This window comes from Zosterops lateralis (genome assembly GCF_965231275.1).
Source record: "Zosterops lateralis genome assembly, chromosome: 9".
NCBI classification, from domain to species: Eukaryota; Metazoa; Chordata; class Aves; order Passeriformes; family Zosteropidae; genus Zosterops; species Zosterops lateralis.
Window position 1 is genome coordinate 26196464 of NC_139769.1, and position 17984 is coordinate 26214447.

General features: G+C 41.4%; 1 protein-coding gene across 2 annotated transcripts in view; it reads right to left on the minus strand.

Annotated features, from left to right (window-relative positions):
• Positions 1 to 8904: 8904 nt before the first annotated feature.
• The window catches only part of LOC310912676 (BMP/retinoic acid-inducible neural-specific protein 3), a 212232-nt gene continuing 203152 nt past the window's right edge, over positions 8905 to 17984 (minus strand). For both annotated transcript variants that reach the window (XM_083867430.1, XM_083867431.1), the window contains one exon: positions 8905 to 10290. In XM_083867430.1, the coding sequence (XP_083723556.1) occupies positions 9174 to 10290 (1117 nt within the window). In that variant the 3' untranslated portion in view covers positions 8905 to 9173. The remainder of the gene's footprint in view (positions 10291 to 17984) is intronic.

The window sequence follows — 17984 nt, forward strand, 5'->3', positions numbered from 1 at the left end:
GATAGCACAGACACTGGAGAAGGAGATATCCAAGACCTGATACTCATTTGGACATTTTCAGATCCAAACATTGGAGTAACCCCCGAAATTCTCTGAGCAGAGAACTTTTCATTGCTGTGAATAAGCTCCAACAGGGCTGTAGCTGCACATGTGGACACTTCATCCAGCATTTCACAAAAGCAAGCCTCATTTGTAGTTGTCTAGGAAAGGCATAAAACCTGCCTATTCACAGTTTTATCCAGGCCTAACAGGCTCACTTCATGTCATCAAATTTATTGTCACGCTTCCTGACTTGGACGTGCATCACTTGGAGCATTCCTAGTTTAGACAGGTGATTTATGAGGCCAGCTGAGCTCCCCACGTTTAATTTGATTTAGGGAAATTTCCCAGAACTTACCAGGGGAAACTCAGTTATAAATCTAAACATCATATTTCATAAGGAGATTTTACATTCTCTTCTAATGCGTTAAAAATACATTTCCTTGAGGTGTGACTGTGCTGTGGCATCCGTATGCAGCTGCATCCCACCTGCTGAATTCCATCAGGGGACATTTTTGCACAGCTCTCCTCCAGGGGCAGTGGGGCCAAGGCACCCTCAGCACATTCCCTCTGCTCTGCTCTGCTGAGAGCACTTGGAGCTCTGTGTCCAGTCCTGGTGAATCCAACATAAGGACATGGAATGCTGGAGCAAATCCAGAGGAGGTCATGGAGTTGCTGAGGGAGCAACTTCTCCTCTGGATCCAGGCTGGGAGAGCTGGGAATGCTCAGCCCAGAGAAGAGAAGGTTGTGTGGAAACCTCACAGCAACTTCCAGGGTCTGCAGGGGCTGCAGGGAACTGGAGAGAGACAATTCATCAGGAACTGGAGAGGGACAATTCATCAGGAACTGCAGTGACAGGAAAAGGGGAAATGGCTTCAAACTGGCAGACAGAAGGTTTAGATAATATACTAGGAAAAGAATTCTTCCCTGTGAGGGTGGGGAGGCCCTGGCACAGGGTGCCCAGAGAAGCTGTGGCTGCCCCTGGATCTCTGGAAGTGTCCGAGGCCAGGCTGGATGGGGCTTGGAGCAACCTGGGACAGTGGAAGGTGTCCCTGCCCATGGCAGGAGTGGGACTGGAGGATCTGTATCTTCCTTCCAACTCAAACCACTCTGGGATTCCAAACCATTTGGGGATTCCACAATTCCATGCAGTGGCTAAATGTGGGCCTTAATCACTTCTTACTTTTTTTTTTTTTTTTTTTTTTTTTTTTTTTTTTTTTAATAGCTGCTATTTTTATATCTATCACTGGTGATATTTTTCTTTATTTATTTTTTCCTTTAGTTTTTTGTCCTTTTTTTGTTCTTTCTCTCTTATGTAAATTGCAGATTTTTTTTTTATAGAAAATGGACTTGGGCTCAATGGAATTGTCAATAACAGCCTTAGTAGTTCTGGGTTGATCATTCACATTTCCCAACATTACACATCTGATCTAGGCTGAGAACCTAGGACCTTCGGGTTTCCGATGGACAGGTGCAGGCTAATGAGATGTCCAAATTGCCCTTCAGAGCTTTATTATAAATAGAACCGTCTCCTATCTTAAAGCCTTCATTACAGATGCTGTAAGTTTTATCAGCTGGGTGCCTCCATATGGGCAGGGATGGCTTCAGCCACCTGAAATGTGTGTTAATTTTAGCAGTGTGACAAAGGCCTTGCTTACAGAGCAACTTCACCTGCTCAGGAATTGCCTGCTCCCCGAGTGCTTAGGTGGAAATGACATCTATTAACCTGAAAGTCAAATATCTGCACTTGCAGGGGGATTACTGCCCAGTGTGTCCAAGTTCTTTAGAGAATAGCTTTTCCCAACTCTATCAATGACATTAAAAGTTATCTCTTAAGGAAAAAAAACTAACCAGGCAGTTCAATGTCTCTGTGCGTGTAAATCCAACTACTTTAGTAAATATTCACACCAAAAAAATCATATATATCTGGGTTGAAGTGAAGGAATATAGTCACTCCAATTTATTTTAAGAGAATATGACAGAATATTGCCTTTCCAATGAAGGGAAAAAATTGTCATCAATGTATTCCATTCTACTAAAGGCATATTAGAAATAGCACCAATGTTTTCAATTCCAGACAGTTCACGTGTTCATTTTGCTCTCTGAGTCTGTTAAAGCTGAGAAATAATGTAGGAAAATAAATGATTGGTACTTTTACATGTTTATGACTAAATTCTGATTGACTAGAGGCTTTAATGCTTGGAGTCCAGATAAAATTCATAGCTAAGGATTTCCATTTCCTATTTTGTGTTGACAAGTCAGCACTTTTAAAGTGCTTAGCAGCACAGTCCTCATCCTAACTTTATGCATCTAAACACTAAAAAGGTAACTGTGATGCTCTCTGATGTCCTGCTGTTAAACAAGAACTTTCACATCTCAAGCTGTCAGACTAGTCCCTTCAGAAATACAGATTCTGGGAGGGAAATCTTAAGCACTGGACAGCAAGAGAGGAATTAAATTCATAGAAAGACAGTGGTACAAAACCACTTTAAAAAAATAAAATTAAATATTCATAGAGCTGATATATGGTGGAATTACTGCCTAATGTTGTAGAAATTTTCTATATTATTTTGGGGAGGGAGGGTTTTGGTTTGGTTTTGTTTGTTTGATGCTGAGGAAGGACTTAGTTGGAAAATTTACAATGATACACAACACATATGGTTATTTAAAATTATTTGGACATCTTACACAACCATAAAATTCTCCCATATTGTGATGCCTTAATTTGGTAGGCAAAGGAGCTGTGCCTTAAAACACACCTGGTGAACTGAATAACTGAGGGGGACATGAGGGGCCCCAATGAAAAAGCCACATGAAGGAAGGTCTACACATTTATACCATGAATGACAATTTTGTCATTCTCCAATTTCTGTATAATGCTTAAAGTTTCTTCTCTGCTGAGAGTGAAGGAAAGACAAAAATTTGTGTGTTCAAAACTAGTGATGGTCGATTTTCTTCTGTCACACTCACACTCAGCAATTGCATCTGATCTTTGCATTTTTGATCTTCTGTCATCCCTGTGGTATCTAAATGCGTTTGGAGGGAGTTACAGAGCTGTGATGGGATCCCAAAGCTCTTCAAAGACAATTTGCTCTCCCCTCTCTCCCCACCGAAGAATTGTGGTTTGACATGTACACACCTCACTTTGTTTTACTCCTCCTCTTCTCTCTCCCCTGTCAGCTGAGAGCTGGCAAAAAGCCATTTTCTAAAAAGAGAAAGCTCTTGGAATATGCTGAAAGGTGGTCACGCTCTGGATTAGTGCCTCTTAGGGGAGCATTGTTTTTAGAGCAAAGCTATCTCTGCCTCCCAGGTGGTTTTAAGCTCTTTTTTCTGTCTGCTGTGTGCTGATGATGCCTGGAGAGGCTACCTAGAACAGAGACTAAAGAGAGTTAAAGGAATAAAGTAGGTGTTTATTAAAAAGGCCTTCACAGGATACACCTTAGGCAGAACAAGAGCCTGGCTGAGACTATACCCAAGATGGATGACGGGTCACGAGTGTTCACACTTTTGTAAGTTTTGGTCCATTTACATTTTGGGGTTAATTGTCCAATTACAGCTTCATGTTATAGAGTCCCATCCTCACAGATTGCTCTCCTCAATTCACTGTTTATACTTTTTGGGCCTGAAGCTCAATGGTGTCCTTGGTTATCAGGCTGGAAAAGGATTGTTTTGTCCGACTAAACTGTGAGGAGAACTTGCTCACACTTTATATGAAGTTCAGAGTTATGTACTAATGCAGTACAGAATCTGGAAGACGTGACAGCTAAAATTTAAGACATCTTAACTTAAATCTCTTAAACTGAGAGCAGATCATAGGCAGACAAACAATTCCTCGTGCAGGTGTGGCCAGAGGGTGGGCAATCCTGCAGTACCTATTGTTACTAACATTGCCATTTCTTGTGTTTCCTTTTCATATCTGAAAGTTGCACTGAATGTTGCCTAAAGCAGAGGAATATGTGAGTGTGCTGACAAGATACTCTGATGTTTTTAGATACACATTACCATCTGCAGAGAAGGAAAATTCCACCATTTCTGGGGGATAAAACTGGTTTTTTGGTCCTAATTCAACCTTACTGTGGTTGGCTTGCAGGGAAAGAAAGAATTTATGATCCTGCTCTCCCACATGCACTCACTCCCAAAGCAGTGTCACCTCTGGTGTGGCCATGCTGCCAAATTTGTGAAACTGGAATGTCAGAAATTCATCTACTTCTCTGTCTTGTGGATAAGCTGACATTTTATCCACTGTGACCCAGGGCTGTGGGGTGCTCCACTGGTGGTCTGTGGATGCAGAAAGTGTTAGGTATGTGCTACTTCTGGAGTAGATTTTGTGCTTAGAGAGTGAAGCTGAGTGAACAGACCCCAAAGTCTGGAGTCCTGGAGTGCCCTGCTGGGTCTCCACGAATCCTGCACATCAGCACTGACACTGCACTTGCTCTGGTGTCAAGATCTCCCAGCACTGACTCTCATTAAAAAGTAGCCATGAAATTCCTTTTTTCCAAACCTCATCCACACCCAGCGAGATCTTCGTCTCTACTTTTAGCTGTAATGAGGCACACAGGCTCTCTTGGTGGTTTACAAGCCTACTCAAATGAGGTCTTGGTTCCTTTCCTCCCTCTGCTTTTCCCTGGCTTCCCCCTTGCAATCCAATCACCTTGGCAGGAGCCCTGGCAGCAGCAGCCAGAGGCAAATCCCATTCCCAAGGGTGACCCTGCTGGCACAGCAGCTCAGGTTCTGTCCCCTACCTGCCACAGAAACAATTGCTGCTGGACTGTAAAGCACTGGCCCTTCACCATATCCCATTTACCTGCTTGCTGTCAGTCCAGCAGTGAGGAGAGTGTGGATCACTTTTCTTCCCCTTGACATTTTGCTTTGTCCCTGGAACAGGTGCTGCATTTTCAGAGAAAAGACCTTCAGGGAGTTGTAGCCCCCTCCTGCATCCTCCTTCCTGCACAAGCTGCTTACTCAGCCTGGGAAAACTGACTTTTTTTTTGGCTTTTGCCTCTTTGCTGACTTGAGGTGTCTGCCAAACAAGCACTTGCACAGGAAATGCAGTCAGTACATGCATACCTTTGAAAACAAAGGCTCTCCCTCAAATTTTGGGAAGAAACACCCTGAAATGTGACTACACCTCTCTCTACCTTCAGCCACTAGAATATGAACACATTTTCTTCCTGCCTATATATTTTTCAGCAAGCAATGAGGTAAATTAGAGTTTATTCATGTTCACAATGTTTTCAGTATGATCCCATTCAGCCTCTGTATTCTGAATTTTGTCACCTAGAGACTCAGATCAGTCTGGGAAACTTAATTCTGGTTCCCAGGTAGTGATAAGAGGGCTCATCCTTTCTGCATCCTTACTGCAGCCACTTCCCACAATAGAATTTCTAGCCATTAACTTGGATCCCACACTTCAGACATGATCTGAATTGGATTTGCTCGTAAAATAGTGTTAGAAGAGTTTTGTATCATGTGGGGGTGCTGGAATAGTATCATAAGTTTCTTAGTTGTAGGTTTGATGTGAATTGGACTTTAACCCTAGCCAGGTAAAGTTACTGTCTTGGAATGTGCTTATCAGAGGTTGATAAGAGTTGCCAAGACAACTCTAATCCTCTGCCCTGGGTTTCGATCGTCCTATTGTGTTTTCCCCCATCCCATTGTACTTCTCCCCCACATGTCCACCATCCCCCAGACCCCAGACCTTCAGGAGAGGTGTCTGACAGGGATTGGTGAGTCTCCCAGGGCCACATCCCAAATCCACCTGATTTGTTAATGTTGTGTATTGCATTTTGACCTTACCCACCTGGCTTTGTGTGATTGGTCTTGTAACTGGTGTCCACCCCTGAGATTTTGGGGGAACAAAAACCCCCTGTAACCGAGGCCCGGGGTCACTCCCCAGAGGCACAGGCCTGGAACCAGGGGCTGCCCCCTGAGTTACCCGAATAAAACCTTTTCTCCCTGAGCCTCCGGAGTGTCCCCTCTTTCAAACCACGGCCGAGACAGCTAAGGCAAAAGCGCTGCGGAGCCAAGGACCCACGCAAAGGTACTGTTGGGCGTATCAGAGCTAGCAGGGTGGCCCAGCCGACGCTGAGCTGACCTGAGAGACAGATACGCGAAGCAACAGTATCAGAGAAGCCTTCACTTAAACAGGCTGGTGACTCTGTTCTAATTGATGACTATCTGGTTATTGTACCTGTAGTCACTAGGATTTGTTCTGAATATTGCCCTAGACTGTCACTGTGCCATTCCATGGGTACAGCGCACGGGCAGTGACAGGACAAGGGTGGGTGGCCTTAAACAGAAGAAATGTTTATTTACATTAGATATTGGGGTGGAATTGTTCCCTGTGAGGGTGAGCAGGCCATGGCTGAGGTGCCCAGAGAAGCTGTGGCTGCCCCTGGATCCCTGGAAGTGTCCAAGGCCAGGTTGGATGGGGATTGGAGCAACCTGGGCTAGTGGAAGGTGTCCCTGCCCATGGCAAGGGGTGGCTTTAAGGTCCCTCCAGCCCAAACAAGTCTGTATTTCCATGATTCTGTGATTCTCTTTTACCATTCTTTCCTTGCTTTGTTTTTTTTTTTCCTCAGTTTATGATGGCAGGAAATAACAGCAGTGGTGAATGCCAGCAGAAAGCTGCAGGATCTGATCACTCCAAATATCTGCAATGCCCAGATGGAAATGAATGCACATGGATGTAGCCACGGTTCTTTCTTCACCACTGGGTTCATGTCTTATTACAAAACTTTCTTATGGATCAAGTTGTTTGCGGATTTGACTTATCCAGACTCATCTTTTTCTAAAAAAAGTTCTGTTTTGAGAACATAGAAAGTTTCCAAATGGAAAAAATGTCAAAAGGGAAATATTATTGTCTCCTGTTTGAAAACCAGATAAATCTGTGTGGGGGTTTTTTTTGTTTTGTTTTGTTTTGGTTTTGTTTTTGTTTTTGTTTTTGTTTTTGTTTTCCTCACTATAATACTTGTGGGGATTTTTCCTATATTTATCTTTACAGAATTCAGTTCTGGCAAAATACAGTCTCTCTCTATTCCATGAGCCTACAGGTTCCAAAACTAATCCACAACTAGTGGGCTAGGAAATCTGGCACAAAGTTGGTGAGTAGCAACAGGAGGTTTCCACTGCTCCAGTCCAACACAATGAATATGTTGTGTAATAAAAAAATTATGTCTCATTTTGGGAACTTCTTCTGATCTATGGACATAATTGTTGCACACTGAAGAACTTTAAGCCTTAGCAGAGAAAGATATGTAAAAAAAAGGAATAAAAAAAGTCTTAGGAGGAAAATTTTATGGAGAATGAAAGGTGAGGGGGAAACTCCTCAGATCATTTACTGTGACAATTGTTTTGGGTTTTTTTAGTGAAGGGAAGCAAATGCTTCATCATTGCCCCACACTTCCATCATAGCTTTTACTTTCTGTAAGCAGATCTGGACTTTTATTTTTGTCTTTTTGTTCATTTTATAACATCAGGGTCTTTCACTTGTTTGAAAAGACTACACAAGATATTGAGTAAAAAAATCCAACTATCTAATTTTGCAAGTTTTTATAGTTGTCAAAGACATTACAAAAGTGCAGAAGAAAGACTTGAAGATTAAAACAGGAATATTGAGAATTTTAACTGGGAAGATCTTACTAATGCAAGAGCAAGCCAAAATCTGGGCACGTAGAAGAGAGGCTGGGACACATTAATTATCAGCAAAAGAAAGCTGTAAGTTGAAAACAAACAGGGATTCATCCATAGATTAGTACTTCCAGTACCAAAAAACAAAACAAAACAAAACAAAACAAAAACCCAAACAAACCAAACCAAAACAAAAAACCCCAGAAAAACAAAAACAAATATAAAAACAAAAATTACCCACCCTAATTTTAGTTCTGAGGGACTTCTTAATGTGGAAGGTCTGAGGAATTATCCAAACGGGTGGCAGAGAAACAATAAAGCAGATAAATAATTATTAAATCAGGAGAGAGAGGAATCACTAAGGAAAAGATTTCCCTTGGCAGTGGGATTTTCTAAAGAGTTTCTGCCCTTCTATTTTATTTTGTGTACATTCATTTCAAGGTGTTTTCTCCCCTGTGCTGCTGGAGTCTTTCTGGAAGTGAGGAGTGGGCTAAACTCAAATGACACTGTAATATAATAAATTGAAATTAATAAAGTGAATTTCATTGAATTGAAGTCCAGCTGAATAAAAATTGTATATATGGATGAAATGGGGTTTTTTTTGCTTTCTGTGCTTGTCCATAAAATAGTATTCCTTATGTAATTCTTTCCCATTTAAAAAATACAAATTGACTTTTGAATCTATGACACAGATTCAGACTGAATGTGAGGAGGTTCTACTAAACCATTTTGTATCCATTTCCTTCACTTTACCCTGCATTTACTAATGAGGACTTCTGACAGTCCAACCATTTCTTCTATTCTCTTGCAAAAGGCAGAAAAGGTTTTTGTGAGTCCCAGGTTCTGCTGTCTCTGATGTGCCTTTTTTCTGCCTGGATGTGTCAAATAGCAAAGAACCTAATTCTGATCCACAAACATTTACAATTAATTAATTTCAGTAACTGATAATGTTTAATAATGACTTGCACTGTCAGCTTTATAAACTGGATCCTAAAAGTAAAATATCCTATTGCTTTGACTTTCTGACAGCTTCTCTTAAAATCTGGAGTCAATCTCTTCTCTTTACCTGCCCCTCCTGAGTCCAACACACACAAAAGTGTATCAAAGTTACTACTTTTGTGCAAGAAAAAAGAATCCCACAGCATTTCTTTGTAATAACTGTTCAGCTACAAAATTTTATTGGTCTCCTTCTATGTTCCCTCTAGAGGATGTAATGCACAAAAGCATTGCCACGGAACATATAAAATTACAAATGAAATTTATTGTAAAAAGTAGAATGTCTTCTAGACTGGTGTCAGTATTTATTTCATTCATAAACCAAAACTGCAGGTATAATATATTCATTGTCAGCAAGTTCATGTGTGTAAATTGCCATCCAACAGTATTGACTGATATAAGACAGATATTGAAAAGACAATTTAAATTTACTCTTCCAAACATAAACTGTTCCACAAAAGCACTGTAAAAACTCCTTCAAGGTTTCATGTTGTGCTTCACATTTATGGTTAACTACATAATTTGGTTGTGTCATAATCCACTGTGTTTGGCAATTTGGCATTAAAGGCCTGCAAAGCAGATTGGATCCTCACCACTTCACTGGTAGACAGTTTGAGTCTATGACGGAGCAAGCAAGAGAAGAGGTCCAGGCGACGCTGGCCGGGTGGAGAGAGTTTATTTACACGATCCCGAATCTCCAACAGCTGCAAAAGTGCTGAGTCCTGTGAGCCCTGAGTGTAGGGGTAGTCCAGCTGCAAGATCAAGTCTCGAATCGCTTCTGGGTCGAAGTGCATGCTGTAGCCAAACACTTGGATGTTGTTGATTTTCATGTAGCCCAGATTTCTTGAGGGATCAATAAATTCCAGGGGTTCGTAGTAGATGCTCTCATTGCCATTTGGACCATTTGACTTTATTCGACTCCTCAAATAGATGTGCACAGTTTCAAAAAATGTCTTCCACTTGTTGCCCAGGGTCAGTGTCCAGTTATAACACTGAAGGGGCAAGTCCAGCTTAGTCCGCTCCCAGTCTGGGAAATTATTTTCGTTCACAGGCATAAACCAGCTCTCAGAGTGGCTGCCCCCAAAAGGGTTGATATAAACAGCAAGGACGGGCTCCAAGGTGCTATTCTTAGTCAGACAAATCTGCAGAGAGAGGCCCAGTATCATATGGACCAAGCTGGACTTGTACTTGTTGCTCTTTAGAGTCAGGAGCATCCTCTTGCGCCACGACGGGTCGAACCAGCTGTTGAGGCGCATGTCGTTGCTGATGAAGATGGCGTGCACCTCAATCCTCCTGTCAGTCTTCTGCAGCAAATACTTCATCTCCAGGTCCTGCAGGTCAGTCTCGAAGCCGATGTAGTGCTCGGTGGAGTCGGCCACCTCGGGCTTGCACAGCCCCTGGCTCAGCATGTAGCCGGCGTTGCAGCTGCCGCAGCGCGTGCGGTTGTCGGGGGCGCAGCTCAGGCAGGCAGGGCCGTCCCCCACCGTGCAGGGCAGGGACCCGTGGCAGGCCACCTGGTCGTTGGGGCACGTGCACGTGTGGGTCTCCTCGGAGAAGCTCCCCAGCAGCCCGTTCTCATTGCAGTAGAGGAACGACTGGATGCGGTTGAGCCAGTAGTTGGAAGACCTGCAACGTTGGAAAGAACTGATTTTAGCAAAGTATAGATTTAGCACACAAGTATATTCCTAGTCATTCGACTGAGCTCCAAATAAAAATGGAATGTTTGAAATACCTGTGCCTTCCTCATCTTCCACAACTTGACTGTAGTTTAATGAAATATGATACCTGGTAAGTACAGGATACCTGTAAAATCATATAATGAATTACACCTGGAAGTTGTTCCTGGAAGTTGTTTGGGATTTTTTTAAACTTCTTTTGTTTGGAATTTTTTTAACTTCTTTTGTTTATTAATATCAATTCTTAGAAATCAACCTTTCAAAACCAGCACAAAAGCTAAAAATAAGAGCTAAATCTGGACAGGATCTCTATGAGCCAATAGTTGGAAGACCTGAAATGTTGGAAATAACTGATTTTAGCAAAGTATAGCTTTAGTGCAGAAGAAGTATATTTAGTCCTAGTCACTAAACTGAGCTCCAAATAAAAATGGAATGCTTGAGATACCTGTATCTTCCTCATCACACAAAATTATGTGATCATTTATAATCAAAAGCTGTTTCTGGTGATTCACACACTGGAAATCACAACTTTACTGTAGAAGTAAAATAATTTTTAATTTAATGAAATATGGTAAGTATAGGATATTTGCCAAATCATATAATGAATTATTCCACCTGTCTGGAAATTGTTTGGAAGTTTTTTTAAACTTATTTTGTTTGTTAATATCAATTCATTGAAACCAACCTTTCAAAACCAGCACAAAAGTACAAAAGAAGTGCTAAATCTGGACAGGATCTCTATGATCCTGCAACATTGAAAATACAGATTTGAGAAAAGAGATGTCTGTATGCAACAAGTATAACTTTGTTACATTTTATCACAAAGGAAAAAATAAAGCTGGTTTTAGTGTCAGATTAAGCATCTGCTGTCAGATAAATACAGGTATAAATTGCCTCTTAACAATGCAAAATCACAAAAGAAAAGTTTCCTTGAAGACCCACAGGCATGACAGGAACATTTAGTTCATGCATTTGCTTTCTCTGTGTCTCTGTCAAGGAAGCCTGACAAAGAGCCATTTTCTGTAACCGTATTCAGATTAACATCTTGAAATCCTACGCAGCTGAGATTATTTTTGTGTGTTCTATTTGACCAAAGAAGTGCTTTGTGTGTGTCTAAGTGTCTGCAACTCTACTGTCCCTCTGTTCTATTATTAAGAACTTATTCTTTTTTACTAGCTGGAGCTGCATTGATTTATAGACAGTGAGCCAAAATTCTTTCCTAGAATAGCAATAGCTCCCTGCTCCCCACCTGAATCTTTGCTGAAAAGATTCTTTAGATGACTTCCAGCACTACAGAATCTCTAAAGGAAGCCATGCATGAGCATGTTGTGTTTACTTTTCATCTTCGGGGACAAAATTAAAAGATCACTTTAATGCTCTTCTTGTCATCTCATTTCAGTTTCAGTAGGAGGAACAGTTAATGTCCTACATCACAGTGGGAAAATATACTGAAGCCAACAGTTTAGGCTGATGAGGCACAGCCACTAGAAGAAAGACCACGGGAAGAGCAGAGCTACATGAAAATAGCCAGAGAAATTATCTTTTTTGCTTTTTTTCAGCTCCTATTACCCCCAGCAATGCACAGTTTAAAGAATTTGTTTTGCCTGCTGCAATCACATTTATTGTTGCCACATGAATGATGATGGTTGTAGACTTTCTGTCCCTTTCATCACATTATTTTGGAGACAAAATGCAAGACCCTCATTTTCCCCTTTTAAGCCATATCTGAATTTGTCTCAAGGAGAAATCCTTGACATCTCCAAGTCTGACTTTTTAGAAATATAAAAATAAAGTTCAGTAAAAAAATACATCATTGTATACTCTAGTGAGTTTTGAAACCTTTTTCTTTTTTCCCTTTCTTAGGGCAGGAATCTTGGTTGTTCAGGATTGGGGGTTTATATGCCTATAGCTCTAGGTATTTTCTAGAAGCATAAGGAAATATAACAATGTGAACAACATGAACATATCATTATTCTTCTTCGTGCTTGTTTGGAAGTCAGCATTAAGCAAAAATATTCTGGGTGAGCTTTATTTCCTGATTAAAAATCACAATGTCCATTTCACAAGCCAGGTCAATGTCACAAAATGAAAGTTACCCAAAAACTGAGAAGACCTTGAAGCTGTCCCAGGTGGAATGGGAAGATCCTGTGTGTTTTGTCTGGGTTGTTTTGACAGCAGCCTGCACATCTGGAGCTGTCCCAGCCAGCCCAGGTGTGGGAGCCCAATTTGGGCTGAACTCTCCTGTTTATTGCTGTAACCCCATGGACACCACAGCCATCAAAACAGAACAAATTCTTCCCAAAGTAGGGAAACCAGCCTTTCAAAGCTCTGTCTTTGCAGCTCCTCCCTAATCCTTTGTGCTTCTCTATGCCTATTAAAGAATTGATACTGAGTCCCAAAAGCTGCTGGAGGCAAGACATGAAAGTCTGGTATGTTTAGTTTAATTTTTTGGTTAATGCCATTTGATTCACTTCAGGCTTCATAAATTTGTTGCCTTGTGATTTATCACACTGGCCAGATAACTGGGCAGATTTCAAGGCTGTATTATTTGCATTTTAACCTCCAAGTTTTCTGCTGGTGTTGTTACTCCCAGGTGCTGCCACATGGCTACTGATGTTACCTGGGTTTGTGGCTGTGACTTTTAGCATCCTCTTCCACTTCTGTCAGGAACAGAAGCCCATGTCTTTGAAAAGTTTTGTTGTATATTAGGAATACATTTCCAGAACACATTTCCAAAAAAACTTTTTCTACATAGACCAACTCTGAGCTCCCAGCTGCGGTTTTGAATTCATCTCAGTACAGGATAAACAGCTGAAGAGATATTCTGAGTGAATTTTTGAACATTGTTTTATTGAGGTGGATTGGGTGCCCCTGGAAAGGTTTTGTCAGCAGGGGGGCAGGCACAGTGGTGTCCTCTGGAGGGAGAAGCCAGGGATGAGACACAGCTGGGTCCACAGAGTTTCAGCTGGTTCCAGCCCGATGTTCTGATCTTGACTCAAGAGCTTTTTTACCTGATGTCCTTCTCCCCTCCTGTTGAATGCAGTGAGTGAGAGAGTGGCTGGGTGTATGAGGGCAGTGATTAACCCACCACACAAGGAGATAATTTCCAGTTTAAAGTTGATCCCTGTTGTGTTTCATGTACCCTCTCTTCCTCTTAGATCTAGTCAACAGCATTACAATGTTTCATATTTATATATGACATTACTACTTATAATTATTTGGCATTGAAACAAGTTTAAAAGTGTTCGGCATATTAGGGCGGTTTTTTAATATAGCAGAGGTTTTGTGAGGGAACTCCTGCATGGTTGGGTGGGAAAAGTGTCTGGAATGCAGGGTGAACCAAGCAAAGAAAAACAAGTGAAAACTGTGGGATTGCCTCAGAGCGGAGGAGAGAATGGAACTGGGAACAGAGGGAAGGTGACTGGAAGAGAGACGCCTGGTGAGGAATTTGGCACTCTTGGAAGAGGAGAGTTTTCTGCTAGAAATAAGAAATAAGCCTACTTAAACCAGCAACATTAGTTTACTGGCAAGGGCTGATTTGGTTTGGGTTACTCACATTTCCAACTACATGGTGTATAAAACATTGACTTTTCCTTTATTAATGATGCAATCTACTGTTTGGATGATTATGAGAAGCAAAATCTTTAAATCATTTATTATTTTTTTTTCTTTTAATGAGCCTTTCTTCCTCCTTTTATTTTGTTAGGGAATAGAAGCAGCAGTTTAAAAAGCTGCAAAATTAAGTAAGTTTCTTTCTATAACTTAGTTGTGTTGTTTGCAAATTAGCATTATTTAGCTTATTTAAACTGCCATGTCTTTGATGATTAGCAGTTGCAAAGAGGTCAACAATATTAGAGAGAAGGAGGTTATCTCCTTATTCCAAGGAACTTCAAAACATTCTAATATTATTGCTTTATTTTGATTTTTTTTTACCTGATTTTAACCAGAGAGATTTCATGAAGGATCTGCTTATACCTGTCTTTGATTATTTAACAAGTACGGTCTACTTAAAAAATAAAAATCTACTTCCTTATTTAACTGCTTGTTTTAAAATTAGTCATTAAGGAATACTGTTACTCCTTGTAAATTTATCGCTTTCAGTGGAGCGAATTAAGTAAATTATGTGAAAGTACATAAAATGTCGGTGATACCTACTTTATTTAAGCCACTCATCCTTAATTGGATAAATTCACACTGGCATGTCGTTGCAAAACCATTCTTCTTTCTCCTAGAAATTCAAGAGCAGATAAATTCTGGACCCTGCAGCCAAGGGAGAGGTTTGACTGGGAGCAGATGTGTCCTGCAGGTCACCACCTGGCTGATCTGCTGGTGCAGGTGAGGCTGCCACAGCCACCCTGAGGACACAGGGGGGTTCCAGAGAAGAAAAGAGGTGACATCTCCAGTGCCAGACTTGCTAACCCAGTGGCAAGGGCTTCAAGCACTGTTGGGTTGGGGGGTGGGGGCTGGAGGTTTAATGGAGGGGATGGGAAATAGAGCATCCAGGGAGAGAGGCTGTTTTATGTGGTTTGAAACTGCAGGATCCAGTTGGAACGAGGAGATTTGTAGGGATGCATTTCCCACACCTAGCAGGTGTTTTCCATATAGGGAAAAGTTTGAGAGTCACCCCTTAAGGTAAAGAACGCAGAAACTTGAATACCCTCCTGGCAGTGAGTGGCTCAGGGCCAGCACAGGAACATGGATTGGGCTCTGAGAGTGTAACTCAAAGCCTCTAGGTGATCTTATTAGAAGCAAGCCAAATTGCCCCTCCTAAAGCATTCAGTATTTAAGAAGGGCCCAAAGAGAGAAAAAGGCTTTTTGGGGTGTTTCTAGCGGGATGTCAGAGGTTTCTCAGACACCCGTGAGTGGCTTTTGTTTTCTGTAATGTTTGTTATTTTGTTATTTTTCCTTATTGAACCTTTTGCTTTAAAAAACACCTCTGAAGAGCAGTCTGGCTGATTAATTTTAACCACTTCTCTGCAAAGGTTGGACCCTCAGAGATTGGTACATTTACAGCTGGTTCCTTACACTCTGACCACGTGCTGACCTCTCTCAGTGATCCCTAAGGTCCTTTCCAACCCAAAAGATCCTGTGATCCATTCAGGGACCCTTCTGTGTGCCTGGACACGGGTGTGTGTGGGAAATAGGCAGATTTGGACACACTTCCACTACTGTGACTTCCTTGATATCACACAGGAGTGGTGGAGGGACAGAGACTCCTTGGTGAAATCAGGTAGGAGAGGAACAATTGCACTGCACACAAAAAGAAAACTGCAGAACTAAAATTTCTCTATTGAACAGGCAATGGACTGGTCAGGATCTCCAGAGCAGGGATGAGAGGAGAGAACAGTGAGAGGGGCACTGTCAGAATCTTTACACACCATGAGATAAAAGGAAATGGATGAAGCCTCCCTTAACCAGCTGGAGAAAGCATCATGACCACAGGTGCCTTGAGTGAGGCTTGAAAGAGCTCTTCAATTATTCTTTTAACAAAAATATCTTATTATTTGATTTGGAAAATTACATATGCTGGCCTGATGAGCTACTTTTCCAAACACTGGGGTATGAAACCAGCTTCCAAACCTAATGAAACCAGCAAGAATATTCCTAGTCACTCAATTGAGCCTCAAATAAAAGTGGAATGCTTGAGATACCTGTGTCTTCCTCATCATGCAAAATTATGGGATCATTTATAATCAAAAGCTGTTTCTGGTGATTCACACACTTGAAATCACAGCTTTACTGTAGAAGTAAAATAATTTTTACTTTATTGAAATATGATACTTGGTAAGTACAAGATACTTGTCAAATCATGTAACAAATTACACCTTCCTGGATGTTGTTTGGATGTTTTTTTAACTTCTTTTGTTTGTTAATATCAATTCATTGAAATCAACCTTTCAAAACCAACACAAAAGTACAAAAGAAGTGCTAAATCTGGACAGAATCTCTATGAAAATGTCAATATTGACTGTCCTGTTAGCAGAAAACCTGTTGTCTCTATAGGAAATAGATCATCAAGCTGCTGCTCTGATCTATGAGCACTGTGCCAGGTAACCCATCCAAAGCCCAAACTCCTGCCTTTTAGTTAAGACCCCAAAACTGGGTCTCCATTATTCTGGGGCTTGAATCTCACCAGTGGCTGCAAAGAGTTTTGTGTGATCTGCTCACACAAATCTCGTCTCTCATGGAAGAACAATTCCTCCCTCCTTATTAACTTGTATTCCTCCCTCCTTATCAACTTGTCTGATCAAACAGGTCAATGTGAAATACCTAGAGGTGCACAACAACATTCCACAAATTTTCTCAGTTGTTAAAACGTAATTTAAAGCAGATTGTTAACTAATTCTGCTTCAATGACAACTTCAGCTCCAACTTCTGCTCATTTTCTACTCTCCTACAAGCTCAGGCAATTTTTGCAGGATGAAGAGAGTCCTGTGGTTAAATCTGCTGCCCCATAAACTGCACCAGCTTTCAGCTGGAATGCTTGCAGGGCAAAGAAAGCCTGCCAGATAATCTCACTTTTGCACAAGCCTGGTAAAAAATATGATAATCCTAGGGAAGTTTATGCAGCAATTAGCATCAGCCAAGTTTCTGATGGGAATCTTAATGAGAGGCATAAATCAAAATTCTAAAGTGCATTTAAAATATTTTGCAATTCTTTTTCTTACTGTGAAAAAAACTTTACTTAAAAACAGGATCCTTTTTACTGGAGCAGTTACAAGCTTGATCCAAACCATGTGCCTATTCCTGTTCAGCACACTGCAACATTAAATGTAAGAACAAGGCACTATGGTCACCCTATAGAATAACTGGAGCAAGTATTTAATCATGATATGACACTTTTACCTCCTTCTCTGCCTCACTAAGTGCTTAACATCTGTTGTACATCAGATGGCTCAGTAGCAGATGATGAGTACTCAGTGAGGCAGATGCTAAGTAAAAAAATGGAGACAATTTAACAAGAAGAGGAGAGGCAGTAAAATACCCATTACCTACTTTCCCTTCCTTTGGAGGCCAAGTCCAGTATAAATCTGTGAGACAGCAACATCAACACCAACACCAAATGCACTTACAGACATCTCTACAACGTCCTACTCTGGATCAGGTGGATTTACATCTTGGGAAGGACAAATCAGGCTCCAAGTAAATTGTTTCTGTGCTGTGATTGAAAATAACAACAGTAATTGCTACTTAATTTAATAATGGTCTTTATGAGAATGTTGTTTTCTTCTAGGAATCAGGGTAAAACTACCAGCTGCACAGTAGCCAGAGGAGCAGTGAGTGATCACAGAATGAGAACCACAGAGTAGTTTGGGCTGGGAGAGACCTTAAAGCCCACCCAGTGTCACCCCTGCCATGGGCAGGGACACTTTCCACTGTCCCAGGTTGCCCCAAGCCCCATCCAACCTGGCCTTGGACACTTCCAGGGATCCAGGGGCAGCCACAGCTTCTCTGGGCACCCTGTGCCAGGGCCTGCTCACCCTAACAAGGAACAATTCCTTCCCAATATTTAATCTAGCCTAACCTCTGGCAGTGGGAATCCACTCTCCCTTGTCTTGTCACTCCATCCCTTGTAAACAGTCTCCCTCTTTCTTTCCTGTGGGCTCCCTGCAGACACACTGAGGTCACCTCAAAGCTTCTCTC